General features: G+C 42.4%; 1 protein-coding gene across 1 annotated transcript in view; it reads left to right on the top strand.

Annotated features, from left to right (window-relative positions):
- The window catches only part of LOC115106861 (chemokine-like protein TAFA-5), an 88,569-nt gene extending 78,973 nt beyond the window's left edge, over nt 1-9,596 (top strand). The window contains exons 5-6 of the mRNA XM_065008398.1: nt 1,462-1,659; nt 7,567-9,596. Of these exons, the coding sequence (XP_064864470.1) occupies nt 1,462-1,470 (9 nt within the window). The 3' untranslated portion in view covers nt 1,471-1,659; nt 7,567-9,596. The remainder of the gene's footprint in view (nt 1-1,461; nt 1,660-7,566) is intronic.
- Nucleotides 9,597-25,369: the final 15,773 nt, after the last annotated feature.

Raw genomic sequence — 25,369 nt, 5'->3', positions numbered from 1 at the left:
TGCACCACACTGTAATCAGGGCTGTTTCACAGCAGCAGACGTGGTGTGGAGAGGTTGCTAATCAAGGAAGTGAAGGACTCAGTGTGTTAAGACTGAGAAAATTGTGAGGAAAGGATGATCCCACAGTGTTTTTTTTACCCCCAATTACATGATATCTAATTGGGAGTTACAGTCTTGTCCCATTGCTGTAACTCCCGGCCGGACTCCGGAGAGGCAAAGATCGAGAGCCATGCATCCTCCGAAACACGACCCTGCCAAGCCACACTGCTTCTTGACACACTGCTCGATGCTGGGCCAATTGTGCGCCTACTCATGGGTCTCCCAGTTGCCGCCAGCCCAAGATCGAACCCGGGTCTGTTGTGATGCCTCAAGCACTGCGACGAATTGTCTTAGACCGCTGCACCACTCGGGAGGCCTGATCCCACAGTCTGGGGGTGTTACCTCTTAGTGTTCTTCGTGTTTGTGTGTGTGTGTGTGTGTGTGTGTGTGTGTGTGTGTGTGTATTTTTTAGGCTTAGGAGTTAGGGTTACAATGAGGGTTAGAGTTAGAATCAGGGTTAGGGGTTAGATTTAGGAGTTAGGTTTAGTTTTAGGGTTAGCATTTTGGGGTTAAGGTGGGGTTAAGGGTTATGATTAGGTTCAGGTTTAGAGGTTAGGGAAAATATAATTTTGAATGGGAATACATTTTTTGGTTTATATTCGCACACACTACCCTCTTAGGGAAAAAGAAAAACGTGTTCTCTTTTTTCGAAGAGTGTATTTCTACTGTATGACTGTGTTGAACAGAGTGTGTAACGCATCCCTTGGATTTGGATCATCCACAGTCCCAGTCCTAGCTAACTCATTAGAGACTGTATAGAACTGCAGGCTGTGTATACTGGAAGGATTCCCGGCGGTGTGGTGCTGGTAGTGCAGGGTTTGATACGATACGGCCTGCTTTGCCTTGCTGTGTAATTGATCCCTTTGGGCCCGGCTGGTACGACAGAACACACACACACATGGCTGGCATGCCGTGCAGGACACATCCAGTTGAGGCTTTAACAGAATCACTGCAGAGAGGACAGATGCTCCGGCTGCCATGCAAACAGGCTCAGCCGCTGCAAACCATTAGCCACCACCGCCATGCCTCCCTCCCTAGTCCGAGACTGCATGGAGGAGCCGTGCACGCTTCAAACCATTAGCTAGAAAGAGGCACATACCCTCACACTCGCACGCACGCACACACACACACATCACCTTCAATTTGAAAAGTATTTTATGGTTTGGAAGACTTGTAGAGAGATCTCACATAGATTGTTTTGTTACTTTATTCTTCTTTACGGAAGCTGCACAGTAGGCTTTTGACCTGTGGGGCATATTGCTCTAATTATTTTGGTCAATTGTGGTAACACTCTGGTTTGAAAATGACTAAATGACTCCTTCCCTCCTCCCTTTCTCCCTCCCCTCTGTAATTTCCCTCCAGGCTCTATGACGTGACTGGAGTCCCTGTGGGTCCTCCATTCCGCTGACAGTACCATGGCGGAGGAGAGCATTGATGACCGTGACAGACAGCCTCAGACCATACCACCAACCACCACCACCACCACTGGTCCATTACTACAGACATGAACAACCTACACAACCAACTCTAAACCACGGTGGGCATAATCCACAAAGCAAGGTACAGAATGAATCCATCAACACAGGAATCAGCATCAAAGCATAACGGGAAAACATTTACATTTACATTTAAGTCATTTAGCAGACGCTCTTATCCAGAGCGACTTACAAATTGGTGCGTTCACCTTAAGACATCCAGTGGAACAGCCACTTTACAATAGTGCATCTAAATCTAGTAAGGGGGGGGGGGGGTGAGAAGGATTACTTTATCCTATCCTAGGTATTCCTGAAAGAGGTGGGGTTTCAGGTGTCTCCGGAAGGTGGTGATTGACTCCGCTGTCCTGGCGTCGTGAGGGAGTTTGTTCCACCATTGGGGGGCCAGAGCAGCGAACAGTTTTGACTGGGCTGCGCGGGAACTGTACTGGTTCTAACCGAACCAATGTTATTTTTATGATTCTGGCAGAATAATAGTATTGCAGTGTGCACTAAGATACACTGGTAATAATATGATATTACATATTAGTGTTGCAATTCCATTTCTATGGAAGTGTAGAAACTCCACGCCTTGAGCTCAAGGGCCCCCAGAGTCCGTTTTGCAACAAGAAAAAAATCCATGTGTCAAGCATTAGGAAGAGCCATTGAGTTCTGTACCATTATATTGACATGTCTTATATGTTGTTTTTAAATTGTTACACCCAGAGCCTTGTATCCACACAGAGGAATGAACGAGACACCACACACACACACACACACACACACACACACACACACACACACACACACACACACACACACACACACACACACACACACACACACACACACACACACACACACACACACACACACACACACACAGTATACGACCAGAACCATATAGACTGGTCTAGATACTGCCAGTATGTCTTGGTGAAACAGACACGTCTCTGAGTAAATCTTACTTAACTTAAATGAATGAAGCCAGTTGTAAAGCAAGACGGTGCTTTTTCACAATATTATTCGTAAAGAACAAACTGTACAGTCGATAGTCTCAGTCTCCGTTTATGTTTTCTTTATGTTTACTCTCTGTTGATTCAGCCATCCTCTATGTATCTCAGATAGTACTGTATGTCTAGGTTCAGACTAATTGTAGTTACGTCGGCTGATAACCCTTAAAGACATAAACAATCAGGTGGTAAGTGAGATGATACTGTATAGAATAGCAGAAATAGCCAACTTACTATGCTACCTACACTCAGAAATAAAGGTTTCGATTTGTTCCTAAAGTGGAACAACCATTTGTGATTGGAGTGGTACCCTCCTTTGTACTTTTGGATTAGAGTTGCCATCCATGACTGTATTTGTTAGTGACAGAGACGTGGTTGTTGAATTAGTTTTCAGTCCTGTGGCTTTCAGCAAATGAGTTCCTCGGTGTATATTATCATTAAAATTAAAGTCTTTATGATAATACATTGCATGTCTCATAAGGCCTTATTTTGAGACCTACCTTTACCCTAACACAGTGGCCTGAAACTCATATATTACTGTCCACATCAGACCTTGCAAGTAAGTTTGCGAAGTAGGAGTTTGCGACGTAGGAAATGTACAAGAATTTTGCAATCCTACCTTCAAGTCACATTATGCTGGCTTGCAAAGTGATTTGTAATTCCTATTGGAATCCAGCCAACGTTAGGATATCCAACAGTTTGAATTTTTATTCATCTGCAACCTGCATTCATAATGACAGCCAGGGTTAGAAACAGTGTGAGGAGACTACCTACAGTGCCTTCAGAAAGTATTCACAGCCCTTATTTCACATTTTGTTGTTTTACAGCCTGAATTCAAAATGTATTAAATTCATTTTTTTCCACTCACCCATCTACGCACAATAGCCCATAATGACAAAGTAAAAATATGTTTTTCGATTTTTTTTTTTGCAAATGTATTTATAATGAAATACAGAAATATCTAATTTACATAAGTATTCACACCCCTGAGTCAAAACTTTGTAGAAGCACCTTTGACAGAGATTACAGCTGTGAGTCTTTCTGGGTAAATCTCTAAGAGCTTTCCACACCTGGATTGTGCAACATTTTCCCATTGTTCTTTTCACAATTCTTCAAGCTCTGTCAAATTGGTTGTTGATCATTGCTAGACAACCATTTTTAGGTTTTGCCATAGAATTTAAAGCAGATTTAGGTCAACACTGTAACTTGGCCACTCAGGAACATTCCCTGTCTTCTTAGTAAGCAACTACAGCGTAGATTTGGCCTTGTGTTTTAGGTTATTGTCCTGCTAAAAGGTGAATTCATCTCCCAGTGTCTGGTATAAAGTAGACTGAACCAGATGTTCCTCTAGCATTTTGCCTGTGCTTAGCTCCATTAGTCCCCGGTCCTTAACGATTACAAGCATACCCATAACATGATGCAGCCACCACTATGCTTGAAAATTTGGGAGGTGGTACTTAGTAATGTGTTCTATTGGATTTGTTCCAAACGTAACTTTTTGCTCTGTATACAAAGTGTTAATTGCTTTGCCATGTTTTTTGCAGTATTACTTTCGTGCCTTTTTGCAAACAGGATGCATGTTTTGGAATATTTGAATTCTGTACAGGCTTTCATCTTTTCACTCTGTCAGTTACGTAATTAGTGTTGATCCCATCCTCAGTTTTCTCCTAACACAACCATTACACTCTATAACTTTTTTAAAGTCACCATTGTCCCTATGCTGAAATTCCTGAGCGTTTTCCTTCCTCTCTGGCAACTGAGTTTAGAAGGACTGTCTGCTTTTTTTCCCATTTTTAGCCATTTACCAATAGGTGCCCTTCTTTGCGAGGCATTGGAAAACCTCCCTAGTCTTTGTGGTTGAATCTGTGTTTGAAATTCACTGCTTGACTGAGGGACCTTACAGATAATTGTATGTGTGGGGTACAGAGATGAGGCTGTCATTCAAAAATCATGTTAAGCGCTATTATTGCACACGGAGTGAATCCATGCAAATTATTATTACTTGTTAAGCACACTTTTACACCTGAACATATTTTGGATTGTCAAAACAAAGAGGTTGAATACAAAGAGGTTGAATACTTATTGACTCAAACATTTCAGATTTTCATTAATACATTTGTAAGAATTTCCAAAAACGTAATACCACTTTGACATTATGGGGTATTGTGTGTAGGCCAGTGACAATTTAATCCATTTTAAACTCAGTTTGTGAAACAACAAAATGCAGAAAAGGTCAAGGGCTATGAATACTTTCTGAATGCACTGTAAGCCATTTTAAACTTGAACAACCATTTCAGTAACGGATGCAAAAAATTGAACAAACGTATTGGTTTAGTTTAGAAAAATGTATGTTATTTATCGTTGTGTAGCACAAGATGAATCAATCAATGAATGTACATGGAAAAAGACAGATATTAAAAACTTTTTTTTTATCCACCTGCAGTAGAGCATGCAGGAAAGTAATGATGATGAAAAAAAATGTACCCCTTTTTTGAGAGCGAAAGTGTGATGATTGTACTTTTAATATTTAATATATGTACCCTAAAACAGCGTTTCCCAAAGTTGGTCATGGTGGAATTAAAGTGAACATATACTGTACACAAACACACACTTTGATCTCTGGTGACCTAATGTGCTGTACACTGTGTGATGTGTATTTACACTGGGTTTAAAACAGCGTTAGTTTATTTGATGTGTAGAGGAAATGTAATATGAAAGAGCTGATTTAGATAACAGTACTGAACTTTGAACTTTCTTCTCCTGAGAGAACATGGGGAGTGTCTGCGGAATATCAAACACACACGTCTAACATAAAGATCCCCAATCAGCCCTGGTAGCATTTGATCACATCTTCCTCATGCACTGATTCTACTAGTCCTACTTTCTCTGTTATCAATCTAAATCATACTAACGTGTCTAGTCTACAGTACCTCACCTCAATCATTTGATCACATCTTCCTCAGGCACTTTAATATAGGCCTAGTTACACGCTCTGTCACTTATCAATCTAAATCATATTATCCCTTTATTACTATTTGAGAGAGAGAGAGAGAGAGACAGAGAGAGACAGAGAGAGACAGAGACAGAGAGAGAGAGATGGCCTCAAGCCATATTTTATTTCCATAAGTTGATTTTCTTATTCAGGAGAATACTGATAGCTATTGATTGATTTGTTCTATGTCCCTGTAGCAGCACAGTAGTTCACGCCATTTGAATTTACCCGAAGTTCTGTCGCGTCCTAAAAACCTTTGTGCCGTGAAAATAATTGTGCTATTGTCAATAACGTGACATCTCATTGATGCTCTTGTTTTGGGTCACCCTGAAAGTTGGGCAGCTAAAGCAGAATATATATTTTTGGCCAGCAGGATTGCTTTTAGTATTCTCCTAATCATCAGAAATCTGTTACTGGAGATACAGTACTCTGAATCAGAGGAGTTGGGTTAAATGTGGAAGACACATTTCAGTTGAAGGAATTCAGTTGTCCTACTGACTAGGTATCACCCGTTTTCCTTTACCCAGTATAAGATTAAGAAATGACATATTTTCTATGTGAACCTATTCAATAATCATGCTATACATTAATAGCCAGTTTCCATTTTTATAGAGATCAGATTTGTGTGCAAGATTTACAGTATTATATTTTTACCACGGCCAGTGTGAGAGAGATATTGTAGTGGGAGAGAAAGGGAAACCAACACAGACAGAGTCTCACTGCCTGCAGTCTATTTAAAGTCATTTGCATTCAAATTCTCCTGAGATATCGCAGAGACACCCTGCCACTAGTGTACTAGGCTACCATGTTTTCTCTATTAGCCTATGTTGAATGAATGGATGGATTAATTCATGAACGAACAAACTAACAAATGAATGAACCAACAAACAAACAAATGAATGCTTCATTTCCATGTCACACCACCACTTTTGTTGTCTATTCCATCCACTCTGTTACTGTAATTCAGTCTCAGTGTGAACTTTATTTTACCACTAGAGGGCAGCGTGACTGTCACTGCCATAATGACGCAGCAACAGTACAGAACCTCTAATGGCGCTAATTGCCAGGTTGGCTGGTGCTGCACTGGGCGTATTAGTGGGAGACATGTCCCTCTTCTTAGCCTGGATACTCTTGGGTCATTCCCTCCATACCTTCTCCTCTGCAGCCACTGAGTACACTACACTGTGACATTATCCTATTAAATGAAGCAGGTTCATTTAGTTGCTGATTGCTCCATTCCTGTTGTTTTTATCCCCGGATTTCCCCCAGTTTTAATCTAACACCTGCCCCCTTTCATGGCAATTTGCACTCTGTGTAATTGTCAAGAGTTCATTATTATAAATTAAGCAGCCCCGGCAATCTTGGAGAGCATCAATGCCTTTATCAAGTTGGCTGGAGACCACACATAGGCCAGATGGCGTGCCGACCAACTACACTTTTTTTTCTCTCTCCAGATTTCTTCTGTGAGGCTGATTAATTGTTTTACAGTTCTGCACTGTAAGACTTGTTTTGTTGCTATGGTTTAATGCCCCAGCAGAATTCACAATATTTGAATCCCAGAACATACTGTTGTTGACAATGATTAGTATGGGACTGTCCAATTTCTTCATAACTTCATTTCAGAGCTGTAGACGTTTGAATGAGTTACACATACAGTATCTATTATGGGAATAATGGGAGCGAAAGTAATGGGAGTAAAATATACAACGTTCATTTAGGGACAGTCATTGCGGAGTAGGTAGCTGTGGACCCTAATAACTAGTCCAAGGTATTCTTCACACCCTTCAATGTCAACATTGAGATTTGGCATTTGGTTATCTAAACCTAGATCTGTCTGTGGTTATGGCCTGGGCAACTTTTACCACAAGCATTGATTTATTTGGCATGTTTTGAAGTTTTAGCAACTTAGCATTGTCTAAGGATTGTCTGTGATTAGCTAGCATTGATTATCCTGTACTCTGACAGAACTTGTGTTCTCATTGATCTGCAGGTCTCTTAAACACAGTCAACGGCAGCCAATACTGGAGTGTTTGATGGCACTTGAAGTCGAGAGCGAGGTCTCATCTTTGACTCTGGAGAAGCTTTTTCATGTTTCCTGTGCCCTGACTCCTGGCTCCACCCCTCTGCGGCTCCGACCAACCAATGACCATCTGCTGTAGATAACCCACTGTCTGTCATTGGATCAACATGTCCCGTCTGCCCCCTTCTATTAGCGTCCGTCTGCTTTGTAAATGAGCAGAACCCTCTAGTGCCGTGGAGGTCCGGTTTCCGTCAGCGCCTTGTCCAGAGAGGGAGCGAGTGGTATATAGGGAGCCATTTAGATCGACTACTTGTACTGTTCAGCTACTGTCTGTTCAGTGGACAGAGGACTCCCACTTACTTCAACCATACCTGCTTCTGTTAGACTGCAAGGGGACAGAGAGACGTATTCCAAAGAACAGGATTATTGTGAACCTGGCCCGAGGCGTTCTGATGTGTCTGACCTAGCAGCAGACTATGGACTGGACCAAACGTTGGACTGGATTTATCCAGACTATGGACCAGACTGGACCAGATGACATGCTCACTGCTCGCCCTGTGCTCTGCTGTGAATAGGCCTTCTGCTGGAGTACACCTTTGGCACTCTCCATATTTTTATAGACCAAAGAGGAAAAAAAGAACAGTTTATTGTAAGACGAGATGGACCAGATTAGGAAAGAGAAATGGATACTTGTTTTTCTCGCTACACAACGACGACTGCCCTCATAGCTGTAGATGTTGGGCTTTATGTCATTCTGAACATAGACTATAGAGTCTAGTGGGAAAAGTATACAATCAAAGGAGTTACCTTTAAAAACTTTGCGGACATTTTTTCTCTCTGACTAAACCCACCACTGTATTTTGAAACTGGAGATATAGGTAAACGTACATCTATGTATTAAAAAAAATCTGATTTGCATTTTTCAAAAGCTACAAATTGGGACACATTGCAATAAGCATGGTTGGTAAAACCGGTAAAAGAGCAAAACTACTGATCATCATTGAGGCTAAAAGAGAACATTGAATCTGTCATTTCTGATTTGAGGCTGGCGGGTGGTGGAAAGATACATTTCATGAAAATGTATTTTGAAAGGCCTAAAACGTATATATTTAACAGTTTTATATGTTGTACCTTTGTAGAGAACCTTATTCGACATGAATAACGTGGTCACAAAATGGCAGCCATAGAACGTGAAAAACAAACTCTCTAACGCTGGTTTGTCCTGCTCTCTTTCTGTTCTCATGACAAGTAAGCTTCTCCCCTCTCACTCCTCTAATCTCCCAAACTATCAATCACAGATAAAAGAAAAAAAAATGCTCTTGAGTTATGTTTAAATATTTAATGGTCATGTTTTACAGATGCCTGTGAGAGTGTCTTGCAGTGTACGGTTTTAATGTGGTTAACAACTCTGACACAGCATAAACAATCTGACTGAACCCTCAATGCAACTGATTGAATTCCAGGCCTGAGAGTCACTATCTATCAAAAATTGAACTCATCACAGACAGAGATTTTGTCACTTTAGTCAATGAGCAGCCTTTGGAACCTGCTGATTGCTGCAGTATTGCATTGTAAAAGGCGTGGATTACTTACTCATTTCTCTATAATGTCTAGTTTATTTCTTTGTGCTTTTGTGTCTGTCGCACAATGCTGACCTCCAGTCCTGAGAGACGAAGATGATGATGACACGCGAAGAAGGGAGGCATTGTGGGAAAAGTTTTAGAATCATTTACATGAGACACTTTTTTTATCATGAAATATTTTAAGAATAAAGGAAATACATGAAAGAACCATCACTTGCTAATATAGACGCTTTGGTTTTCAAAATCATCCAATTTATTCAAGGAAGTAATATTTATCAAACCTCATTTTGTATTACGTTTATTTAATTATCCTGTCCTATATGCCAAAAACTGCCGGAAATACTTGTTTATTTTCTTCTACACCATCTACTTTAAAAAGTGTCTAATTGTCCACATGTAAGTTTCTCATACATATCTAATAGGTACACACCTGATATACATAAGTAAACCAAATCAAATGATTTATTGACAGTCTCAATGGGATTTGATTATACTAACATATGCATATGAATGTATTGATACAGAGTTGATTAAGGCATTTGCTCAGAAAGTTAGGACAGAAATTATAGTGTGACTGACTCCATATGTGTATGCTGCTGGCTGTATGTATTATGGTGGAATGGATTCCATAATTATACAACAATATACTGTACAAATGCAGAGTAGTACACCTGGTCGATATTTAATGAACTGCAAAATTACGATGTTGAAGAACTTGCACAGGGTTACCCTGCAACGGGCTACGGATCTAATGCTAGTGAAAACACATAAAAAGAGGTGATATCAGTCCCTTGGACAGCACCATATAACCAGACTCCTGCTACATTAGGTGGTACTGTCCAAGGTCCTGGTTTTCAGCCAGGGGCTCGGATTCCATGAAAGACACTAATTCAAATGTTGTGTGTTAGGCTCTGAGTGAAGGCCTATACCTTCCAGATGAACCTCCAACTTGTTAAGATCCAGATGCTGAACTTCTCTTGTCCACACTTGGCCCTCTGCTGTTCAGTCCGACTGACTGACTTTCATTGACTTACTGACTGGGACCAGTCTGACTAGCCGGCTGGCTGGATGACTGACGTTCCTTCCTAATCCTGACTGAGTGGATCAGCCTGTTCTACCAACACCAGCTGGAGACTAAGACAGCTGTTGTTGACAGAGAAGTTTTCATAGGATGCAAATGAGAAGTGAGTTTCCTGAAAGGACCTGTGTGTTTTTCATTTGTGTTTGTGTTTGTGTTTGTGTGTGTTTGTGTGTGTTTGTGTGCGATGTGCGTGTGTAGCCTGCGATTGTCAAGACAGTTGTAAAATATTTAATTACATCTGATTGAATTTCAATAATCTCTCCCGTATCCTGGAGGTTCGGTGTGATGTTCGGAGGAGTCGTGTCTCCTACACATTTTAATTTGATTAGAGCAAAGTACAATGAGGAGTTTCTCCTAGAGGTACAATAGACAGCTTGTGATAATGTCTTTGCCGTAGAGAAAGAGGCAAAGTGGGTCACATACAAATGGGAGAATATTACTGTGTGTACATCGGTCTGTGTAAATGCTTTCTCTCTTTCCTATAGCTCTATAGTGATATGTGCACCATATCCGCATTTCCCAATCCTGTTCTGTTGATGTGTTCGTATTTGTACAGTGCCTTCTGAAAGTATTCAGACCCCTTGACTGTTTCCACATTGTCTTATGCAACAGCCTTATTATAAACTGGATTCAATAAATAAGCATTCCTCAGCAATCTACACACCCCATAATGGCAAAGCGAAAACCGGTTATATTTTTTGTATGCAAATAAAAAACAGAAATACCTCATTTACATAAGTATTCAGCCCTTTTAATATGAGGCTCGAAATTGAGCTCAAGTGTATCCTGTTCCCATTGATCATCCTTGACATGTTTCTACAACTTGATTGGAGTCCACCTGAAATTCATTGATTATGACATGATTTGGAAAACCAAGCCATGAGGTCGAGGGAATTGTCCGTAGAGCTCAGAGACAGGATTGTGTCGAGGCACAGATCTGGGGAGGGGTACCAAAAAATGTCTGCAGCATTGAAGGTCCCCAAGAATACATTTATTTTTGTTGTAGTAGCTACTATCTTGTCTCATCGCTACAACTCCCGTACGGGCTCGGGAGAGATGAAGGTCGAAAGCCATGCGTCCTCCGAAACACAACCCAACCAAGCCGCACTGCTTCTTAACACAGCGCGCATCCAACCCGGAAGCCAGCCACAACAATGTGTCGGAGGAAACACAGTGCACCTGGCGACCTTCGTTAGCGGTTAGCGTGCACTGCGCCCGGCCCGCCACAGGAGTCGCTGGTGCGCGATGAGACAAGGATATCCCTACCGGCCAAACACTCCCTAACCCGGACGATGCTAGGCCAATTGTGCGTCACCCCACGGACCTCCCGGTCATGGCCGGCTGCGACAGAGCCTGGGCGCGAAGTCTCTGGTGGCATAGCTAGCGCTGCAATGTAGTGCCCTAGACCACTGCGCCACCCGGGAGGGGCCACCATCATTCTTTCATGGAAGATGTTTGGGACCACCAAGACTCGTCCTAGAGCTGGCCAAACAGCCAAATTAAGCCATCAGGGGAGAAGGGCATTGGTCAGGGAGGTGACCAAGAACCTGATGGTCACTCTGACAGAGCTCTAGAGTTTCTCTGTGGAGATGGAAGAACCTTCCAGAAGGACAACCATCTCTGCAGTACTCCACCAATCAGGCCTTTATGGTAGAGTGGCCAGACGGAAGCTACTCCTCAGTAAAAGGCACATGACAGCCCACTTGGAGTTTGCAAAAGGCACCTAAAGACTCTCAGACCGTGAAAAACAAGATTACCTGGTCTGATGAAACCAATATTGAACTCTTTGGCCTGAATGCCAAGCGTCATGTCTGGAGGAAACCTGTCACCATCCCTACGGTGAAGCATTGTGGTGGCAGCATCAAGCTGTGGGGATGTTTTTCAGCGGCAGGGACTGGGAGACTAGTCAGGATCAAGGCAAATATGAACGGAGCGAAGTACAGAGAGATCCTTGATGAAAACCTGCTCCAGAATGCTCAGGGTCTTGGACTGGGGCGAAGGTTAACCTTCCAACAGGACATCGACCCTAAGCACACAGCCAAGACAATGCAGGAGTGGCTTTGGAACAAGTCTCTGAATGTCCTTGAGTGGCCCAGCCAAACCCCGGGCTTGAACCCGGTCTAACGTCTCTGGAGAGACCTGAAAATAGCTGCAGTGAAGAATGGGAGAAATTCCCCAAATACAGGTGTGCCAAGCTTGTAGTGTTATACCAATAAGACTCGAGGCTGTAATCGCTGCCAAAGGTGCTTCAACAAAGTACTGAGTAAAGGGTCTGAATACTTATGTAAATGAGATGTTTTTTATTTTAGCAAACCTTTCTAAAAAAAAAATGTTTTTGCTTTGTCATTATAGGGTATGGTGATGTCATTATGGGGTATGGTGATGTCATTATGGGGTATTGTGTGTAGGTTGATGAGAGAATTTATTTATTTTTTAATCCATTTTAGAATAAGGCTGCAACATAGCAAAATGTGGAAAAGGCCATGGGGTCTGAATACTTTCCGAAGGCACTGTACATGTGTGTATATCTTTCCTTGCGTGTGTCTGTGTGTGAGTGTTGAGGTTGATGTTATGCCTTCGACTGTTTCCAGTGACCGTCCTAAAGGCACAGTGTTTGTGTTTCCGTCATTCAGCTGCGTCTACAGGGGAGAGAGACAGAGCAGAGCCTGCCTCTGCTTTAAGAACCAACACTAAACACTAAGACTCCTTCTCTCTTCACATAAACCTCTGCAGCCTTGCTGCAATACCAATACTGCACCAATGGCACAAAATATGAACTGCTGTGACGGAAAACATTTAAGTGCTAATTCACATTTGATATTGTACGCCTTTGTTTACAATATAAATCTAAAGAAGTGCAACCAGCGCTTTTCGAATGGGGGGGGGATCAATAAAGCAATATGGCTCGTGCAGCTGCTTTCCTCTGAAGATGTCTTCCGTCACCAATATTTTCTAGCCATGAAACTGTTTGGTGTTTTCTGAGCACTGGGTCCAATGATCTGTCAAGGCTAGGACATTCCCTCAGCTCCTGACTAATACACCAGGGATGTACTGTAGGAGGAGAGGGGTGTGCCAAACAGTTGTGGCATCCTTTGTGTTGGTTTGATGTGATTCTATTGACTACTTTTACATTTGGATCTTTACAAAGATAGCCGAGAGTCAGACTGTGAATTGGAATGTCTGTTGTTTTCCTTAAAACCAGATTGGGGGAATTTGTGACAGATCTAAACATTTTGCAATAGAGCTGTTCAGCTAAACTGTTCATTTCGGATTAAAACCCCGTCTCTGTCTAAACAAACACCTCCCCTTATCATCATACCCTTTGCCGGGTTTTGTACAGTTTTGTACAGTCGGTGCTTGGTGTTCCAGGCCAGTGCTATCCTCTTGACTGTTGATCGACGCTCTCTGGCTCGCCTCTCCAATCCAAAGAAGAAGAAGACATGCTGGTGTCAGCTGGGATTTCAGGCTTCGTTAAACACCACTAACTAACTAACAGCCAGTGGTGGAAAAAGTATCCAATTGTCATACTTGAGTAAGAGTAAAGATACCTTAGTAGAAAATGTCTCTAGTCACCCAGTAAAATACTACTTGAGTAAAAGTATTTGGTTTTAAATATACCTAAGTATAAAAACTAAATGTAATTGCTAAATGTATAATTTCAAATGACTTATAAAGCAAACCAGATGGCAAAATTATTAATATTATTCTTTATTTACGAATAGCCAGGGGCATCCTCCAACACTCAGACATAATTTACAAACAAAGTGTGTGTTTAGTGAGTCTGCCAGATCAGAGGCAGTAGGGATGACCAGGAATGTTCTCTTGATAGATGTGTGAATTAGGCAATTTTACAGTCCTGCTAAGCATTCAAAATTCAGCAAGTACTTTTGTGTACCGGGGGAAATTTATGGCGTAAAAAGGACATAATTTTCTTTAGGAATGTGGTGAAGTAAAATTAAAAGTAGTCAAATATATAAATAGTCAAATAGAGAGACCCCAAAAAACGACTTAAGTACTTTACACCACTGCTAACATCCTCCATTAATGACTAATCTCTCTCTTTCTCTCATTATACATGCATCTCACAGGAACCCAGGATGCATCTGGTGCACGTGGACATGGACCTGGCTTTAATGTTAATTACTGTACTTTGGTATTGTACATGTGTGTGTTCTCAGAAATGCTCATTACTCACAGAAGGAAAAGGACATCTTGCTTGAAGGTAAACAACATTGGCTTGGAGACTTTATTGGAAGGTCAAACGTAGTTGTGAACCAGAACCAATGGAGTATATGGAGCCATCAACAGTATGAAATCATTTCACATGTTCAGGATAACTAAGGCCACCTCTTCAACCCAGCAAAGACAGGGACAGAGTGGACAACAATAAATCACAAGCTTGCAGTTACCAAAGCAATTATAAAGAACCACACAAAAACACCTGGTTTCACCTGAATTAATATCAACCCCAAATCCCATTGTACATCATTTTGTTATGCATTATCCTTAAAAACCCTGTGTCCTTATCAAGCCTTTTAATCGGGTATTTAGTATAAACACATGCAATATGGACAAGGCCGGTCCATTAAGGCTGGTTTGGCTGTTCCTATAGGCTCTGTGTTTTGAGGAAGGAGAGAGTTTCTGACACACAGCCAGTCGAGCCGGAGCCTGGAGAGAGACAGGCAAGAGAGAGAGAGAGAGAAAAGGAGCGCCTGGAGGAAGCAGAGCACATCGCTATGGTAGCTCACGCTTCTGCTGCTTTTATTTGTTGCTGAACAGACCTGCAACACAATACTTTTAAGCCTTGACAAAATCCTACATCCATAGGTTTCTTGTTCTCTCTCACTTGCTCTCGCTTTCTCTTTCTCTCTCTCTGCTTCACCCTCTGCTCCCCCAGTTAGGGAGGGAAGCAGAGACGGAGAGAGGGAGGGTGAGAAAGAGAGAAAGGTAGAGTGAGAAAAAAAGAGAGATACAGCGAGGGAAGAAAATGGAGAGAGGAGCAGCCTCATCAAGATGGTAATCAAGGCCTGATGTGTTGAATTGAGCCTCTCGTCCTCTTAACCCACAGGAAGGAAGACAGACAGCTGGGGGCTCGGCCAGCTCATCTTACCACTAAATGAGAAAAATGACCATCCGCCAGCCAACTCTTTTAAACTAATTTACACCCTGTCAGCTTCCATTAGGCCGAGACTGCTGGGGCGGACGGGGTGGACGATTTTGTGAGGTGGGAAGGAGGGAGGACAGAATTGGGCATGAGCGGTGAGTGTTAACATACCCCCCTGCACCGGCCAAGCGAGGATGATCATTCTGACCAGGCTGACCAGGCGGGCTGACAGCTGAATCTTGCATGTTTTTTGTTCACTCCATCCCTCCAGTACTGCCTCCCTCCATCCATCCCTCCCTTCTCGGGTATTAACCTAACAGTGGGTGATTATCTGAGTGGCTGAAATCCCACTTTTACAGTTTCAAACAATTATGGCTCACCTAAGAGCATCAGCCCAGGATTAAGACTTCTAAATGCTGGGCCTTGAATAAATTATTCAGAGTTTTTGCATAACCGAGAGGAGAGAAAGATGGCCTGGGATGGAGAGAGCTAAAGAGGTAGGGAGAGAGAGACAGAGGTATGAGTGAGGGAGGTATAGTTGAGAGGTAGAGGGAGAAAAGAGTGGGATGGAGAGAGAGCTGAGAGAGGGAGAGAGGGAGGGCTGAGAGTAAGGAGTACAGAGAGAGAGAGAGAGAGAGAGAGAGGGAGAGAAAGAAGAGAAGCAGAGCCAAGAGAGAGCTTGAGAGGTGTTACAGTAGATAATGTTAAAAGGCAGTAATGAATCAGCAAATGTTTTCTTTTTATCTGCCTGAGTTGTGTATTTTTTATGTCTTTTTGAAAAGTATTAAATAACGATGCCTTATAAATAATATCGGATTAATTCTTCCTTGGAATCCAATTTCATTTATACTCACAGTGCAGTAATAGCTATCGTAATAGTGTTAAAGTAGACATTTAATTAAACAGTGATTGCTGTGTATGATTTCTATGGAGGTGACATGATTGCTGCCAAATGTTTATCATCATAGCAGACCCCGGACAATGCTTTGGGGTGATATGCAATTCAAATGGACTACAATTAATTATACGACTCTCAAATGCATTACAATTAATAGGCCATATTTTCATGTCCAATAAATATCAAATTAAACTGGCTTCAATCTCTTTGCTATTGTAGCTGTCTTTATAAGTACCACAGAAGAACCAAGAAATGAAGAGTGACTTCTTTCTTGAGACCTACAGTATTTCTCTATTGATCTATCCTCCGGGCCTCCATGTTTCACTGGGGTTTCTGTCACTTAGGCCTACACTTCAACTAAAGTTGACAAGACTTGAATCAGGGCGGCTAGATGTTCTCTTTAATCAGACTCAGCAATCACTTGAGTCATTGACTCTAAAAGTTTTCTGAAAGACTCTCAAGGTCTAGATGGCATCAGCTGCAAGGTCTAGATGGTGTTGTGGAAATATTGAATCAAATTTTTCTTAGATACCGGAACTTGTCAATTCAAAAATACTTTATTTCAAAAGTAGCAGAAACTGAGCAATTCCATAGAATGACTGACTCTTCTTGTTCAAAACATCAGTATTTATACATTTCCACCAGACATGTTCCCTCCTTTCTATGTAGACGATTAACTCTTAGATTATATTGGTGGCGCAACCACAGGCTCACTATAAAATATAATACATTTATTACATATATATGTTCCCATTATAAGTACATTTCCAATAGATTTTAATGAACACAACCATGTCTTCCCAATACATATACATAGTTTGTGGCCCCTGTATTGGTTAGATAAAAAAATATATAGTTACTGTCCCACACCAGTTCAGGTCTGTGTCACTTGGAAATTATTAATCCCTTGACTAGATTCTATGTGGCTCAAAACAGTCTGTTCTTTGTTGGCTCAGTTTAGCTTATTCACATAGATACCACTTAGTTCTGTTTCTGTATGTCTAATATTCCTCCTATCCGTCCTAACAAATGACTACTGGACTTATGGATGATGCCCCGCTCCTCCATCTCCTCCAACGTCCGCCTCAGTTTCTGGTAGTCAGATGGTGGAACCCCCCTGTACGGCAGCCTGAAAGGCTTTTCATCTTTGAGTCGTATCTGCTGGATGACGCTCTTCGCTTCCCCCACGGTCAAGTTGGTCCCTGGAGATGATGCCTTCATACTGAGCAATAAGGTCCACTAGATTTTCTTTCCACCTATCAGACACTTCACAGGACTCTATGTCAACTTCTGTTGAGCATATAGCTCTTTCAGCTTTTATACTTCCTCGTTCCCCTTTCCCCACTCACTGAACATTCTTCCCTTACTTGGGAAGCATTCTGAACAGCCAACTGGACCTTCGTGGAGCCCTGAACATGGTTGGCGTAGAGCTCTAGGTATTCTAGGGCTAGGAATGGGCATGGGTGCACGTCAGCCAGCTTGGTCTTACAGTGGAGAACAATAGGCCAGTCTAACATGTTGTTCACTTTCATGGGGACCCACTTGTCACCCCTCAAAGGACATACAGTGTGTCCTACTAGGACATTTCTTGGTGCAGATCATGCTGTAGTGGCCTCTACAGCTACAGTACTACCAACTGATAGAGGCACCTTTTCTTTCAGCTTTCCCCAGACTAAATGTTCATGCTGAGGCATGAGAGTCACACTGCTTGAGCACTACAGTTCCCACTTTGTCTGGTATATTGTCACGGTGCCAGCGGTTCCCGTTGGCTAGCATGCTGAGTAAAAGTCCATGTGAATCTTCTTTGGCAGGTTTGGAGAGGCTGTCCCAATACCGCTTTGTTTTCTTTAACCTGTTGCATCATGTTTTATGGCTTTCGATCCAACTATCACGCCGTCTGTCTGTCCAGGTACAGCTAAAACAGACACTGCCATCTTGCAATATTAAAGATCAATGTTCAAGACATATTCATAGTTAGGCTGTTCCTGTTTCCCCCCACAGCCTACAGTAATGACTTGAGTTGGCTTTCTAGACCATGGATTTATCATGTTACATCTCAGAAGTGTGTCTTCAGCGGACTCCGTTAACGTGCAGGTCATAGACCCACTGTCTATCAGAGCTTGAAATTCTACAGTTTCTGGCACTGGAACATAGAAAAGAAAAAGTCATTACTCTCTATTTTCTGATAAATCGTCTCAGTTTTCATGGTGTTTTTAGTCTTTGTTTCCACGGTGTTCTGTGGGGGTGTAACATGTTCGCCCACACTGCCCCCCTCTTGATGTGAGCATGTTAGTTTAAAGCAGGCCCAGGGGGAGCTTCGGCAGTTGCCTCTCCAACTTGTTTTCTTGCTGTACATTCAAAGCCTGTGTGGCCTGTCATGTGACACTTGAAAAATAGGCCCTCCTTCAAGCAGTGTGACTGACTTGAATGGTCTGAGGCCTTATAAATTCTACAGGGGCCAGCGGATCTATTGGTTTGTGGAGCTCTGGCCAAAGTTCTCCTGTGATTCTGTTCCAGGGTTGAGAGAAACTATTCTATGGAAGAAATCACTTTGTTCAATGAAGCCTGATCACTGGTAGTGGGTGTGGCTGAATTATCATGACCGACAGCTTGTTGATTTATACACCAAGCGTATTGGGGGTCATCGCGTCTTCCTTGGCAGTACTCTGCGCCCTGCGTCTGGCTGACTGTTTGTCTCTGTGATGGTTGCCAATCATTTCCCGTAAATCTCCAGCTGTCCAATTTTCAATAGGCCTGCACCTAAGGGTGGCATATATTGCTGGGTCAGGCCAGTGCTTAACAAACATCATGGTCACCTCATGACCTGGATCATCAACTATTTTTCCCTGTCTTTGCACGCACTCATTGGCAAGGTCAATTGCTTTGATCAGTCTGACCCAAGAATCCAAGCAGCACTCCGACTGTCTCGGTAAGGTTTCATAGAAGCATGCTAATGGGATTGTGGATGAGATTGCCTCTCCAATGTGCTGCCTCAGGATATTGTATATGGCTTCAGGGTCTCTGGTTATGTTAACGAGAGGGTTTCCATGCAACCCTATCCTGACTATGTCTTTAGCCCACCCCATCAGTCTGTATCTCTTGCCCCTGTTCTGATTTGAAGAAAGAAAGACAAACTAACGATGGAATGGAATGATGCAACATGTAAGGAAACTAATACTTAAATCAGTGACAGTTATAAATGTATGTGGGTATAACTAATGGTGGCTACCAATAGTGGCTGGTTTTTACCACTATACAAATTGTTTAAAAAAGTACAGTGAAAAGTACAGTGAAAAGTACAGTGAAAAATACAGTGAAAAGTACAGTGAAAAGTACAGTGAAAAGTACAGTGAAAAATACAGTGAAAAGTACAGTGAAAAGGGCATATGGTAAATTTGGCGCCATACTGTAATTTGCGCATGCTTACAGAAGCCTATAGCTTGTGTTTCCAAATGTCATCCCAAGTTATTAGACCAGCATTTCATAAACCTGGAAAAGGTCATGTGTTTGATATGCTTTAGTTTTCTGTCATACGACTGGTTTCACATTTGTCTCCAACGATCAGAAGGTAAGATATGTCTAAAACAATTGTCATCTCTATTTACAATCCCCTTATCCAAAGGGCTCACTCATTCACTTAGCTCTTATGAATAGCTCTTATCAAGTTGTCATTTACAGTGCATGGAGATTGATGTTATTTCCATCGGAAATAAAAATACGAAGGAATGACTTAAATTAGATGAAGCCTCAACCGGCAATAGCAGTCTGAACTGCATTGGAGCCTTCAAATCAGTGAGCAGCTGCTTTTGTGATCATTGTCACAAAGCCACACCTGCCTCACTCACATTAGAAGTTCAGAACAAGAGTGTAGGCTATAAAGAAACAATTACTCTCAAAGTGAGAAATTGGACCAAATAATGAGAGTTGATATCATCTTTTAACTCACATTCCAGTGTTTGAACTTGTAAACAAGGTTACATGAGATTTCTGTTAATGCGACTCCATGCAGCCAATGGCAATGTTCGCTTTCGGTACAATGCTGGGAACCACTTGTGGATTTGACACCTCTAATGCAGTTCCACCTTCAACAGCACCAAAACATCCGCTATGTTGGCTAAAGCAGATCTGATATATATCAAATACATTTTAATTTGCCACATGCGTCCAATACAACAGGTATTGGACCCTTAACCATGAATGCAGTTTTAATATTTTTTTTAAACTAAATAATCTAAATAAAACATTTATAAAATAAGTAACAATAACGAGGCTATATACAGGGTGTTCCAGTACAGGGTCAACGTGCCGGGCTACAGGTTAGTCGAGGTAATTGAGGTAATATGTACAGTGCCTTGCGAAAGTATTCGGCCCCCTTGAACTTTGCGACCTTTTGCCACATTTCAGGCTTCAAACATAAAGATATAAAACTGTATTTTTTTGTGAAGAATCAACAACAAGTGGGACACAATCATGAAGTGGAACGACATTTATTGGATATTTCAAACTTTCTTAACAAATCAAAAACTGAAAAATTGGGCGTGCAAAGTTATTCAGCCCCCTTAAGTTAATACTTTTTAGCGCCACCTTTTGCTGCGATTACAGCTGTAAGTCACTTGGGGTATGTCTCTATCAGTTTTGCACATCGAGAGACTGAAATTTTTTCCCATTCCTCCTTGCAAAACAGCTTGAGCTCAGTGAGGTTGGATGGAGAGCATTTGTGAACAGCAGTTTTCAGTTCTTTCCACAGATTCTCGATTGGATTCAGGTCTGGACTTTGACTTGGCCATTCTAACACCTGGATATGTTTATTTTTGAACCATTCCATTGTAGATTTTGCTTTATGTTTTGGATCATTGTCTTGTTGGAAGACAAATCTCCGTCCCAGTCTCAGGTCTTTTGCAGACTCCATCAGGTTTTCTTCCAGAATGGTCCTGTATTTGGCTCCATCCATCTTCCCATCAATATTAACCATCTTCCCTGTCCCTGCTGAAGAAAAGCATGCCCAAACCATGATGCTGCCACCACCATGTTTGACAGTGGGGATGGTGTGTTCAGGGTGATGAGCTGTGTTGCTTTTACGCCAAACATAACGTTTTGCATTGTTGCCAAAAAGTTCAATTTTGGTTTCATCTGACCAGAGCACCTTCTTCCACATGTTTGGTGTGTCTCCCAGGTGGCTTGTGGCAAACTTTAAACGACACTTATTTATCATCATTAGTCATTTAGGTCAACATTGGATCATTCAGAGATCCTCACTGAACTTCTGGAGAGAGTTTGCTGCACTGAAAGTAAAGGGGCTGAATAATTTTGCACGCCCAATTTTTCAGTTTTTGATTTGTTAAAAAAGTTTGAAATATCCAATAAATGTCGTTCCACTTCATGATTGTGTCCCACTTGTTGTTGATTCTTCACAAAAAAATACAGTTTTATATCTTTATGTTTGAAGCCTGAAATGTGGCAAAAGGTCACAAAGTTCAAGGGGGCCGAATACTTTCGCAAGGCACTGTACATGTAGGTAGAGGTAAAGTGATAATAAACAGAGAGTAGCAGCAGCGTAAAAAAAAGGGGTCGGGGGGGTGGGGGGGTCAATGCAAATAGTCCGGGTAGCCATTTGGTTAGCAGTTCAGCAGTTTTATGTCTTAAGGGTAGAAGCTGTTAAGAAGCCTTTAGGACCTAGACTTGGTGCTCAGGTACTGCTTACCTTGAGGTAGCAGAAAGAACACTCTATGACTAGGGTGGCTGGACTCTTTGGCAATTTTGAAGGCCTTCTTCTGTCACCACCTGGTATAGAGGTTATGGATGGCAGGAAGCTTGGCCCCAGTGATGTACTGGACCGTACGCTCTACCCTCCGTAGCCATATGGCTCAACAGGTAGAGTGCTCACCTTGTCAGTGGTGAAGGCTAGATTGAGCCCTGCTCTGGCCGGCCCCGCATTTGGATCCCAGACCTGAGAATCCAGGTCCTAAATGGCCACCTTGGCCCAAGCTCGTATGCCCAGCCCAGCTCAGCCCAAAATTGACACCTATTGCACCAAAGTCCGAGAGCCAGAAGGTCCCCGGGTGGTTAAAACCACTTAAGCCTAGGGCTCTATACTGCCCCCGTTGGAGAAAGTGCGTGCCCATAGTAAACTGAAAATATTTTTTCCCAAAATTGCTAATATATGCATATAAAAATTATTATTGAATAGAAAACACTCTAAAGTTTCTAAAACCGTTTAAATTATGTCTGTATGTAAAGCAGAACTCTCAGGAGAGCCATTCTCCGAAACACTCTGTCAACAATAGAAAAGTTAGGTCTACTTTGACGTCATCGCCAACACCCTTCCCAGGCAGCTACGGATGCAGGAACAGTCTCTATCAGTTCAGCGCGATGTCTGCTTTCAAATGGCGCGTTCACTGTGAGAATCGCACGAGCCCTGCACCTTTGGCGCGCGAAATTCTGCGTGTCCCTCTCAAAACCAGGCACTCTATTGCGCGTGGCCGATTTGGGGAAGGGTCTTTTCCAAGATACACAAATTGAAGCCGGTTTGTCTGTTAGCGCTGTCCTTTGTTCTACATGCTAACAACAGCATAAAGCTCGATTTTGCACATCGTTTGACCAGTTTAATCGACATATAATATGTAAATTGGAAGTTTTGGTGCGCAAGAGTGCTGGACAAGAAGTCATTTTTGATGCATTTCAGCTGAAGCAGTTAGCATATGCTAATACAGGGACACGCAACGTGAAACCAAACGATTTATTGGGTAAGTATGACTCCTTCTACGTCTTCTGATGGAAGAACATCAAAGGTAAGGGAATATTTATGTAGGTATTTTGGGTTTCTGTGGACTCCAAACGTACTGCTAATATAGGAGCGCCGACTCCTAATATAGCCAAGTGAACGATGTCTGTAACGTTAAAAATAAATGTAATACAGCGGTTGCATTAAGAAGAAGTGTATCTTTGTAAAAATATGTAGAACATGTATATTTAGTCATGTTTATTGCTTGTTATCTGACGTTATCTGTCGGAGCTATCATCATTTCTCCTGACATTTGAGTAGCATGTTTTTTTTTTAAATGTCGTCAACCGAGATTTATGGATATTATATAGCATATTATTGAAAAAATTTTTTATGTACTGTGTAACATGTAATATTACTGTCATCTGATGAAGATTTTCAAAAGGTTAGTGAATTATTTATTTTTTAATCCTACTTTTAAATTTTATTTTTTCTGGGACAAAATGGCCGCCGCTTGCCTTTTGTTTCGGTGGTGATCTAATATAAATATGTGCTATGTTTTCGCCGTAAAACATTTTAGAAATCTGACTTGCTGGGTAGATAAACAACTTGTTTATCTTTCATTTGAGCTATTTTACTTGTTAATGTGTGGAGGTTAAATATTTTTAGGAATATTTTTTCGCATTGTGCGTTATGCTAATGAGCTTGAGCTGTAGTCACGATACCGGATCCGGCATTGGTGGACTATGAGGTTAAAAGACTGACCTGGAGATCGTCGAAGGGCTGTCTTAATTGGGTATGAAACAGGCGTGAAGGTCCCAGGCTACTCCTTCGTGAGGCCGCAAAGTTGACATAAGCCCTGTCCCCCACAAACTTTACTAATGCCCAGTCATCAGGGGTCAAATCCCTGGACCACCAAGTTGAAGTCCAAATGTGCACCTGATGACCAAAAGGGTTACCATGTGCAGCTAGGGGGAATAGCTGCAGGGGCCCTCAGAGGTGGGCTGACCTCTCCCCACTCCATGCCCTCTCTCACTTGGACTGGGAGTACCTGACCACCACACAGGCCACCACTAACCTGCTGAACTCTGCCCCACTCGAGGCACCCACTGTCTGGGCCTCATGCCTACCTCACCCTCCCTTTCTGGAGTTCCAGAACTGTTGACCTCTGCCCCACTCAAGGCACTCTCTGTCTGGGCCTCACTACTGCCACTCCTTACACTGGAGCTCCACAGCATAAGTCCAGACCTCTAGGCCTACACTATCTCCCTGCCTGTCTGCCTGCCATCTCCCTGAAACTTCAGGCCTCCACACCTGCTCTCCCTACCCGGGAAACACCCCTCTTTCTGGTGCTCATCCATCTCCAGAACCGTGGCACCCACACTTAAGCACCCCTCTCCCGGCCAGTAAGACCTCTATAGCCCAATTGCCAAAAACCACAGGCACATGGTGATCCAGACGCGCCTCTGTGCATCTGGTAACCTCTAACAGGCCATGTGCACCCGGTAACCTGATCGGTAACCTGATCGATTTTCCCCACTCTACACTCCACAGCCTTGTTCACTAGGTGAAGGTGGAACTTTTACCGTTTCATCTCTTCGTCTACATGCCTGCCCGTCTCTCACACTCTCGCCCCTGTCACCCAGCCTTTCCACGTGTACCTGGTAACCTATTGCATAAGGTGCATTCAAAAAGTATTCAGACCCCTTTCCCTTTTCCACATTTTGTTACGTTACAGACTTATTCTAAAATGTATTTTTTGAAGTATCATCAATATACAAACAATACCCCATAATTACAAAGTGAAACCAGGTTATTAGAAATGTATGCTAATTCATAAAAAATAAAAAACAGAAATACCTTGTTTACATAAGTATTCAGACCCTTTACTATGAGACTTGACTTTGAGCTCGGGTCATCCTGTTTCTGTTGACCATCCTTGAGTTGTTTCTACAACTTGATTGTAGTGGACATGATTTGGAAAGGCACACACCTGTCTATATAAGGTCCCACAGTTGACATTGCATGTCAGAGCAAAAGCCAAGCCATGAGGTCGAATGAATTGTCAGCAGAGCTGAGAGACAATATTGTGTCGAGGAACAGATCTGGGGAGGAGTACCACAACTTTTCTGCAGCATTGAAGGTCCACAAGAACACAGTGGCCTCCATCATTCTTAAATAGAAGAAGTTTGGAACCACCAAGACTCTTCCTAGAGGTAGACGCCCGGCCAAATATAGCAATCAGGGAAAGAAGGGCCTTGGTCAGGGAGGTGACCAAGAACCCGATGGTCACTCTGACATAGCTCCAGAGTTCCTTTGTGGAAATGGGAGAGTCTTCCAGAACGACAACCATCTGTCAGCACTACACCAATCAGGCCTTTATGGT

This window comes from Oncorhynchus nerka, linkage group LG23 (genome assembly GCF_034236695.1).
Source record: "Oncorhynchus nerka isolate Pitt River linkage group LG23, Oner_Uvic_2.0, whole genome shotgun sequence".
In the NCBI taxonomy this organism is placed as follows: domain Eukaryota; kingdom Metazoa; phylum Chordata; class Actinopteri; order Salmoniformes; family Salmonidae; genus Oncorhynchus; species Oncorhynchus nerka.
This window is presented reverse-complemented; position numbering and strand designations above follow the sequence as displayed.